Genomic DNA, 10,399 nt, shown 5'->3' on the forward strand with positions numbered 1-10,399 from the left:
TTGTAATAACCACCTCCTCAGCATGCTGCTTTACTTTACGTAAACAGGAACATTAAAATAACAAACTCACCAGGTTTATTATTGTGTGGTCTATCACTGAAGCTATCATTCAAAGAAACTTTAAAACAAAGTACTGTCATTTCCACAGCACGGATTAAGTAACTAGGTTTTAATTTTGCCCTCTATACTCATGATTAAAAAGTTTCTGAATTTTTAGCACTTTGTACACCGTATCAGTGATATGTATGCTCAAAAGGTTTGCAAATATGAAGTATAATGAATGCCTTGCATTTAGCTATAGTGTACTCTCTTAGAACGTGTAAAAATTAGCCCATATGTGTCACTGGACGCTGGTTTTCATGTGATACAGAGAAAGCATCACTCAGAGGTAATTACTTCAGAAGGAAAACCTTAAGACTTTTGGAAAAGGTCACTTGAGAAGGAAGCCATCCCTCAGCGGGTCGTCATCTTCCACTGTCAGGCTCGCTGCCCCTGTGTAATGGGCTTGTCCTGCCACTTCCACTACAACGGCCTTGAAGTCCCCACACTTCGATTCCTGAAGAAAGAAGACAAAAGGAGCAAACTAAGAATCCTGCAGCTGTGTGGTGTCTCTAGGGCTGGGCTCTTGGCTCTTACACCTAGTGAAACCCACATGCTGATCCCTCAGCACAGGAAGGTTTTTAAGGGGGGGTAACAAGGTCAGATGTGTGTTTTAGTTAACTGGAAAGAGAGGGCACACGGGAGAGAGACTAGCAACCCAGAAACCTGCTAAGAGGGAACCCCAGGCTACACAGTGATACTCTGTCACAAAAAGAAAAAAAAAAAAAAAGAATTCTGAGTCCTGACCAACACCTGGAGTCACGGTGCAGTATTTAGTGAGGAGGGAGAGGGAGAATACAAGCTAATCTGGAGGTAGAATTGATAGCCTGACAATGCAGACGGAGGGGAATTGTGACTATGACAAATTTGACTGTAGTTTCTACCTTGGAAGTCACATTTAAGCCATTAACAGAGCATGCACATGGGGCGGTAGGGAGCACGCAAAGAAGGATAGAAGGAAGGGAGGAGTTTTTAGTATGCAGAGTTTAAGATACTTAGGTAGTCACTTAGAGATGAGTATAGTGAACTTCTCAAGTGTTAGACTGGACAGAAGGACAGGACAGACAGAGTTGGGATGAAGGTATGGGATTTATCTTCAGCAGATGGTTAAGAACTGAAGTCCCAGAAGACACAGCGCTCCTCTGCACAGGGAAGGAGCGCAGTGCACCAAGGTATTGCAGGCGTAAAATCAATAGTTGCGATTTTGCTGTGTTTTGAATATGAATTGTCTCCCGGGGGCTAATGTATTTGAACACTTGGCTCGCAGGTGCTGGTGCTCTTGGGGAAACTGTGGACCCTTTAGAAGAAAGAGACTCCTGGGAGGAAATGGGTCACTGTGGGTGGGCCTTAAGCTTTTATACCGAGCCCACTTCCTGTTCACCCTGCTTCCTGACAGCCTGCCTCCTGCCACCAGGCTTCCCCTTTGCTTCTGGGTCTTCCCAGCCATCAGGGAACACATTCCCCTGAACTGTAAGCCATAATAAAACTTTTCACTGGGTATCTGGCCACAGAAATCATAAAAGTAGTAAACACAAAATCTTACCTGTAGTGTCTTTGATTTTCTAATTTCTAAAATAAGAGTAACTGAAAGTCGAGGTAAAATGACAAATACAAAATCAAGGTACAGTATTATCTTTTGTTTTGTTTTGTTTTTCGAGACAGGGTTTCTCTGTGTAGTTTTAGTGCCTGTCCTGGATCTCACTCTGTATCCCAGGCTGGCCTCGAACTCACAGAGATCCGCCTGGCTCTGCCTCCCGAGTGCTGGGATTAAAGGCATGCGCCACCACCGCCCGGCTCATTATTTACCATTTTGGCAGTGCAGGTTGGACCCAGGGCCTCGTGTTTGCTGAGCAGTGCTCTACCACTGTGGTGGTCTGAATGAGCATGTCACCGGGGGCGGGCTTTGAGGTCTTAAACGACTCACACCACTCCAGTGTGAGTCTCCTCTGCCTCCTGCTTGCCACTGGAGATGTGGGTTTTTAGCTGCTCCTGATGCTGCCTATGATGATCTAGAGTCGTGCGAGGTTCAAATGAAATAGCATGCCTAAAGTTCTTAGCTTGGAAACTGGCACACAATGAACGTCCTAGTAAATCCTGAAGGTGACTATCTTATCTCCAGTTTCAGATTTTGAAGACATCATGTTCCTCATTATTGCATACAGAATAAATGGTTTGGTATATTATAAAATCACTGTGTGATATGTGGATCCCTAGCTTAAAGATAACTCAGTATTCAGGGGAAAAAAAAACCAAAAACTTAAAAGCAGCTACATCCGAGTAGACGTCTTTCTATGTGAAGGGCTCTCTAGAGTACATCCATTCACTAATGTAGATTAATCACTCTATAATAAGTTTCATTTACTACTGAGTAGACTCATTGTTAGTACATCTGCATTTGAATCCATTACAAAAATCCTGTTTCTCACAACTCACATCTTTTAGATACAACTCTTTGAATTACAATATTTCCACAGAACAAGTTTAAAAAAACCCAAAAGGCTCCGAACTCTAATGTAGCACTTCTCAGGTCTTTTGGTCTCAAGATCCCTTTACACTTAATATTTGAGGGCCTCCAGAAGTTCTTCTTTACGCATGCCATATCTCTCAGTACTTATTGGGAACTAAAGATATTTGTTCATTGTTTCATTTAAAAACAAACTGATTACACAGTTATGTATCACACTTTTTGTAAATAAAGATAACTGTCTGCCGAAATGTTTTAAATGAGAAAAGCGGCATCATTTTACAGTCTTGAAAGCCTCTCTCTTGTCTGTCTCAATAGAAACAGCTGGATTCTCATCTGCTTTTGCATTCAGTCATTCATGTGTTTGGGCTATCCCTTATCACGTAGCGAGTGAGTGAAAAGCAAACCATGTCTGAATGTTATGATGAACATAGTTCTGACCCTTGGACAGCACAGTGGGTCAAACCAGAGGTGCCAACACTCTGAGAATTGATTGTTGGACAGAAGTTCTCCCAGGCCTGCTTTCAAGTGCCCGCCTACGAGTACAGTGACGAAACTTCCGCAGCGCCCCGCTCCCGCCTCTTTGGTCTCACCACCAGCCGCCAGCGCCACACTCACCCTCACAGCGCGCCCCGTGAACACTGAGCCAGTGGCGCTACTTCTGAAGGTTCTGGTCTGGTTCAGTTGTAGAAGGCCCTTGTGATACTGCAGAGCAATCCGGGCGGTCACTCCCGAGCCCGTGGGGCTCCTGTCGACCTGTTTCAGAACCAGGAATGACAGGAGGTGAGTGTTCTCCATCAGCTGCTCCCGGTGTTTGCACCTAACAGCTGCCATCCTGATACCTGTTCATCTGCAAAGACACAGATGTTGGTGGTGGGCTCCTCGCTGAAGGCGTCTTTTCCGTCTGTTAAAATAGTGCCATACAGAAAACCAAGGTCTTCACTCTCGGGGTGGTTGATTTTAAACTGCAAATAAAGTGGCCATATGTAAAACGTTTTGATTCAAATTTTGTCTTTAGAAATAATGTCAGCAACAGACTCTCAAGACATAATTTTCTCAATATGTACCGTTTTTGAAATTACCTTCTGGGATAAGTCTAAATAAATGCTTGATATTATATTACTCTCTAGATATAAACAGTTTTATTGGCAGTTATGATTCGTACGTTGACTTTCTGCTGAGGTAGCTGTTCTGTGTCTAGCCTCAACTCACCGAGCAGTCCTAGTTTATACGCATGCCCAGCACACACCCTCTGTGAAGTGCTGAAGTCATGATGGTTAGTCCATAGGCTGGCTATGCCTGAGCTAAAACCATCACATGGGAGGGGAGAATGTGGGGGAATCCAGCAGAGTAAAACTTTTTAAAAAGAAAGTTAGATTCAGAGGCTACTGGTAAGAAAGAAACAATTGGATGAAGAGGAGAAAACAGAACGCAATTAGAGGTTCCATGAAAAGCAGTGAGTGCACAGAGAGAGAGAAACACAGCCCAGGGCGGTGGGTAAGTAGATCTAGCCCCAAAGGCATAATGCTATGCTTCCAGTCCTGGGGAGATCCAGTAGCTGAGCTTTTCCTGGATTTATGTGATCTCTGATAGTAATGTCTGAGATCACCATACTCATCTTCATACGTTTACCACGTGCCACTTAAACAGACCTGGGTTCCTAAAGTCCAGTCTATCCAACCAAGTTAAAGAGACGTGCAAACTTGTTTTATCACTGCCTAAAGTCCCATGCCTCCTTCCACTACTGCGCATGTCACGGGGGTGCTGGCTCCTTCCACTGGATCAGGCTCCTGGGACACTGGGGTTTGCCCTTCCCTGGGGTCTCCCGCATCAAGCTTAGTGTCCGACATACGCAATACATTCTTGTTAAATATGCAATAAGAGAGTAAGGCTGAACTTAGAGGGCATTAACTTTGGACCTTGCTCTACAAAAGGTCTTCCCCTAAATCTGCATCAACAATATGGTTGGCTAACAACTGACAAAGGGGTTCTTCTGCCCAATACTTCCATGATGGTATGTCAATTCTCTCAAAGTACAAGGGACTCCGGATTCTCTCAGAGTCCACCCTTTGCCATTATCATCCCCCTGAGCAGTTCAAGCTTTAACAGGAAGCTTAGAATTACTGCTTTTATCAAGTAAATGAGGCCCCTTTTCTTGGTTTCATTCAAAAATGAAGTGGAACATTTTTATATTAAAATTTTAAGCCATGAGCTGTTTAGCTGATAGGAAAGAAAACTGATGTAAATTGTTAGAACTTACCCTGATAGAATAATTCTGTATGTTGATATTGATTGCCCCAGAAAATGGTAATTTCAAATAGTAAAATGCTACGTATTTTCTTTTAAAAGTATTTATTTTATGTATGCTTTGCCCACATGCATGTCTATGTACATGTATGCGTGGTACTCAAGAAGCCAGAAGAGGACACTGGATTCCCCTGGAACTCGAGTTAAGGACATGGTTGTGAGCTGCCATTTATGTGCTGGGAATGAACCCGGCTTCACTGCAAAAGCAGCCAGTGTTTTTAACCCCTCAGCCATCAATCACTCCAGCCCAGGGCTACACAGTTTCATTTTTCTACCTGCTATAAATTTTGACAAACTAAAGCCTTTGCTAAGTGAGCCTATGATATGATCAATACAAGTATATCAGATTACCACCCTGCTGTTTTTTGTGACCACTAATTAAATGTCATGTAACATTCAAATACTGTACTGTTCTTTCATCTGAGTCCAGGCTCCCAGGCTCAAGGTGGTCTGGCAGAACTCTGCTAGAAATGAAAGAATACTCTAGAGTCACTTACTACCTAAACTGACGTGATTTTAAAAAGTAGGAAAACCAAGACACGTGGAGGTGAGGTTATGAGAGCTCTCAGTGTCAACGCGAGAATTCACAAGTGCCATGCTTGTGAATTAGGCAGTACACTATTCTCAGTGTGATAAAGACTTGGGTGCGTTTATGTCTGATTTCCTTACGGATGTGATCTTTTGTATTTAAGCACCCAGGGAGGCATTTGTCGTTAGCAGTACTGGGACTCACCTGAGCTTTCACAGCCTCTGTCACCGTGCTCGCGGCCTCCACAAGGTCCCTCGTCTTTGCAGATGACACATCAAGTCCCAATTTTTCTGCACTAACAAATGCATAAAATGCCCCACCATATGCAATGTCCATCACCACCTTTCCATGTCCAGGAACATCCACTGTGAGGTCTAAAAGAGGCATTTCACAGGCAAGTTTGTTAGAAAAAAAATCACATTGCTTTAATCATGTTTAAAGGAGAAACTTTCACAATAAAAAGGAATGAAGCAGAAATCCATTTTCAAAATAAGTGTTGGGTAAATGAGAGCGATGTGCATTTCCTTGTTTAACTTGGCGGTTTGTGTAAGTTAGAATATATCTGGATGTTGTGTTTCTCTTTGGTTATACATACATATCTGTTAACTGCTCTGAGGTTCTTTTGTAGGAAACATCATGGAGGGTGAGCAAGAGATGGGGAAGCTCTGAGACAGCCACCTGTGAACACCATGAAGGAATACATACTAGTAGGAAAGGCTTCAAATGGGATTTGAATGCTATTCACAAACTGGTCATCCTCAGGTATAATGCCAAAACAAGTTCCAGAGACGATTTCTTTTAAGCTGGATATAGCAGCACATTCCCCTAGCAGCAGCACTGGCTTGCAGGTATACACCGCAATGCCTGGCTGACACTTTTCTTACATAACTAAATTACCGACTTTGGAAACTGAGAGACCATGAGTACATCCCATGTGCCAGAACATTGCCCACACTAGCCCCTTAACTACTTCAGCGCTGAGAGACAGGTACTATTATTTAAAACCCTCCCCTAATTCTGAGAAAACCACCAAGTAAGTGTCGGGGCTCGGAGTCAACCTCAGAAGCAGTTGACTCTGACGTCCCAACCCTTTCCCCGGAAATATGTAACCTGCATTTAGAACTCAATTCCAAATCTAACGTCTTTCCTTCTGTCCATGCAAGCTCATCACTGGGATCCTAAATTATTTCCTTCAGGTAGCCCTTAGGACATACCCCCCAGAAGAGTGGACCCCACGTGGAAGATTGCAGAGTTACAGGATGAAGAAAACAGCCTTTTCTCAAGTTCAGTTAGACAAAGACAAAATTTCAAATGTATCACATAGTATGAATGAGGTTGGATATATGAGTTTTCCAGAAAATCAGAATGTAGCTCTGTGAACTGCAAAAATGTTAAGGATGAATGGCTAATCTGCCAGGCTTGGGTTTGGATCCTGGTTCTGCTACTCAGTGCAGCTTCGCTGTCCTTGCACAGAAAATGGAATTGCTATGTCCCCTACAAGATCCGTTTTGAAAATTCCACGCAGTAATACGTAGAGTCTACCCAGCAGAGGTTAGTAGGCGTGGCGAATGTTAATGTGAGCACCAAAGTTTAATTTCCAACAGGAATGGCGTTCTCGAGAGGACCAGATAGCCACAACTGCCAATCGGCACATCCTCCAAATTTCATTGACTAGCTACTCTTCAACTACTATTCATTACAGTCTACTGTAATAGTACTGCTAAGTCTACTGTTGTAGACCCCTATGATACAGTGAACAAAACAAATGTAATTCATCATGCAGGGGTGCAGTGAACTCTGGAGCCCTCCCAGGTGGGGACTGGTTGCACCTCCATTTCACAGACGGTGACTTTGCAGAACAAGGTCACTGCGATGGGAAGGGGCAGATCAAGGCTCTCCAACACCATCCCTCTGCCTGCCTTCTATGTGCTTCTGAGGATGCAAGGGTTCCTTTTCTAATGCTTCAGCGTGACCCTCAAGTCCACTAACAGGGATGCTGTCTGGAACTCTGGTACCTAAAGGTTTGGCTAGCTCTCTCCTTACCAACCTGGGACTAATATGCAGGTGCTGCTGCTGCTGCTGCTGCTGCTGCTGCCAGCTGTTGGGTCTCCCAGAGTGGACTCTAGTCTGCTGCCTGAGTTGCCTAGGGAGAAATTAGGTAGCCAGCTAGCTAAACGGCTTTAAAAAAAATCATAAATTATCTCCCTCAAGTGCCAATCTGGTTGTGATACCCATTCAAAGGGCATCGAATTCCACAGTGGCATTCATCACCATGGGTGTCTGTCTACTGAGGTTACTCCAAGCCTGTTCTGATACAGTGGCATTCATACTCAGGCTGATCTAGAGTCTAATTATTCAGGAGGATCAAGAGCAGATTTTCTAAGAATGTTTGCACGGCTTGAAGACTTGGGAGAAAAGCAGTGTTATGTAACCTTATTCTTGGATTGACTAAATGAGCTCCCAGATCACTTCCAGTCAGATATTAAATGTCTGCACTGAAAAATTCAATCCTGCAGGTGTGTCTGGTTTTCCACTATGGCAAAGTTCATGCTAGAGAGCTATGCACCCCCATAGACAATAAGAAACAGGTAAACCACTGGGAAAAAAACCTCAGTATTTTAAGTAACTTTACGTTTTATGTTGGGCCACATTCATAGCAAACCTGGGGAACATGGGCCCTACAAGATACAGGCTGGATGCTCTTGCTAGCAGTGGTTCTCAACCTTCCTAATGCTGCGACCCTTTAATACAGTTCCTCATGTTGTGGTGACCCCCAACCATCAAATGATTTTTGTTGCAACTCCATGACTGTAATTTTGCTACTGCTATGAATTGTAAAGCAAATATCTGTGTTTTGGGAGGGCCTTAGGGGACCCCTGTGAAAAGGTCGGCATCCCCAAAGGGGGTGGGGTCGTGACTCACAGGACAGCTGGGATAAAAGATAAAACACCAGCTGCCAGGTGATTCTGAAGAGGTATGTTCCTCTACAGATGACCAGCATGGAAAGATAACAAAGGATCTATACCAGAGAACCCAAAAGATCTGTTCATGTGTCTGTACGTCCAGGAAACAAGTCCATATATCTTGAAGTCTGCTTCTTGAACATTTTTTTCAGATATTTAAAAAATTCTACCAGCACTCAGGACGCAGAAGGCAGGTCGATTTCTGTGTGACGGAGGCCAGCCTGGTCAACATAGAAGTTCCAGGGTTTCATTCAAGCTGGGGCTGCAGAATGAGACCCTGTCTCAAAACAAAACAGTCAACACATATTCACCTTTAAAAAGTAAAATTCTAAGAATGTTTTATACACTCCTTTTTTAATCCTAAGAAGCTCTGGGAATAAATGAAGGTACAGACTCAGTCAGGGATTCGGCGGGTTGTGCATCCAGGCAAGAGCAACAATATCTTCACTTGCAAATTTAGTTCTTTCATAGTCCTTTGGTTCTCCAAAGCCAAGGGGTCTCACTGTGTAGCCCATGCTGGCCTGGAACTGACATTCTCCCCCCTGCAGAGGGAAGGCACTTAACAGCTGAGGAAAAGACAGGTCACGTTCAGTAACTTATTAGGAGTAATGTTTTTACCAAGCATATTCTAAACTAGACTGAACTCTGGCACACACACTGCCCTTTGCTCTTAACTTCATTCTGCTGTGAAATATCTACGAATGCCTGCAAAACTGGAGTTGGGATCTTGTGTAAAGCAAGCACAGAATTCTTCATCACTCCACTCAAAGCCCCCCCAAGTCTTGCATGGACAGACAGGCTCTGATTTGCATCCAAGATGCTGAGGCGTGTTAGCAGTAATCTGGAATTAGCTTTTTGTGAATTATGAGAGCAGGCAGGGTGGGTTAGTTGCACAGGTTTATTCAGCACAGAACTGTGGTTAGGTTCGTCTCGAGTGTGTCCCAATCGGGCCTAGAGTGTCTCACCCTTTACCTGAGGCTAGGACGAAGGCTGGGACGCTGTGGAAGCGCACAGGGCCGCAACTGCGGCCACCTTCACATGCCACGAAGGCGGCCACCAGCCCGCACGGGCAGTGGATGTTGACCTGGGTCTCCCGGGCGCCTTCAGGGGGAGCGGGCACCAGTCCAAAGTCAAGCGCGAAGCGGCCTAGCGCCAGCACCGCGTGGCCGCACATGGAGCTGTAGCCTTCGTTGTGCAGGAACAAGACTCCCAGGTGCGCCTCGGGCAGCTCGCTGGGCACCAGGACCGCTCCGTACATGTCCCGATGGCCGCGGGGCTCGAACACGAGCCGCCGCCGCACGTAGTCGAGGTGGTGACGCATGTAGCGCCGCTTGGCCAGCAACGTGGGCCCGGCTACCTCGGGGCACCCGGCGTACACGATGCGCAAGGGCTCTCCGCCTGTGTGCATGTCCACCACCGACAGTGCGGGGGTCTTCGGGTCGTGCGGGGGCAGCCGGGCCACTGGCAGCGCCGCCTCCATCGTCTGGGTGCAGGGGTTGCCGCTCAGCACAGCGGGGCTCTCTCCAAGCGAGGGATAAACGCCAAGCCCCACGGGAGAACGTGCAAGGCCGGTGGCAATCTCCGGGCCAGGTCTCGGAGCGGAGACGAACCGGCCACAAGCGCCTGGAAGCTTAACCCGGGCGAGCCCTCCGGGTTCCGAGCTAGACACACGGCGGGGGCGGGGCCTCGGGGAATTAGACACGCGGCAGGGGCGGGGCCGCGGAAACTAGACCGCACATGGGGGCGGGGCTTCAGAGACTTGACCACACGGCGGGGGCGGGGCCTCGAAAAACCTAGACCGCACGGGGGGCGGGGCTCCAGAGACTGGACCACACAGCGGGGGCGGGGCCTCGAAAGCTAGCCCGCGCGTGGGGGCGGGGCTCCAGAGACTGGACCACAGGGCCGGGGCGGGGCCTCGAAAACTAGACCGCACATGGGGGCGGGGCTCCAGAGACTGGACCACAGGGCCGGGGCGGGGCCTCGGAGACTCTCACTCACCAGGGGCGGGGCCTCGGGGGATTTAATCGCACGGCGGGG

The 10,399-nt window shown here is 46.5% G+C and overlaps 1 protein-coding gene across 1 annotated transcript; it reads right to left on the reverse strand.

Moving 5' to 3' along the window:
* L3hypdh (trans-L-3-hydroxyproline dehydratase) lies at positions 1-10,042 on the reverse strand. Its single transcript, XM_006990723.4, has 5 exons — positions 9,335-10,042; positions 5,604-5,773; positions 3,406-3,528; positions 3,182-3,319; positions 1-556 (listed from the first exon to the last, which is right to left on the reverse strand). The coding sequence occupies exons 1-5, from the start codon at positions 9,840-9,842 to the stop codon at positions 431-433; spliced, it is 1,065 nt and encodes a 354-aa protein (XP_006990785.1). The 5' UTR covers positions 9,843-10,042; the 3' UTR covers positions 1-430.
* Between the last annotated feature and the right edge of the window lie 357 nt (positions 10,043-10,399).

The sequence above is a fragment of the Peromyscus maniculatus genome, chromosome 14 (genome assembly GCF_049852395.1).
Source record: "Peromyscus maniculatus bairdii isolate BWxNUB_F1_BW_parent chromosome 14, HU_Pman_BW_mat_3.1, whole genome shotgun sequence".
Lineage (NCBI taxonomy): Eukaryota > Metazoa > Chordata > Mammalia > Rodentia > Cricetidae > Peromyscus > Peromyscus maniculatus.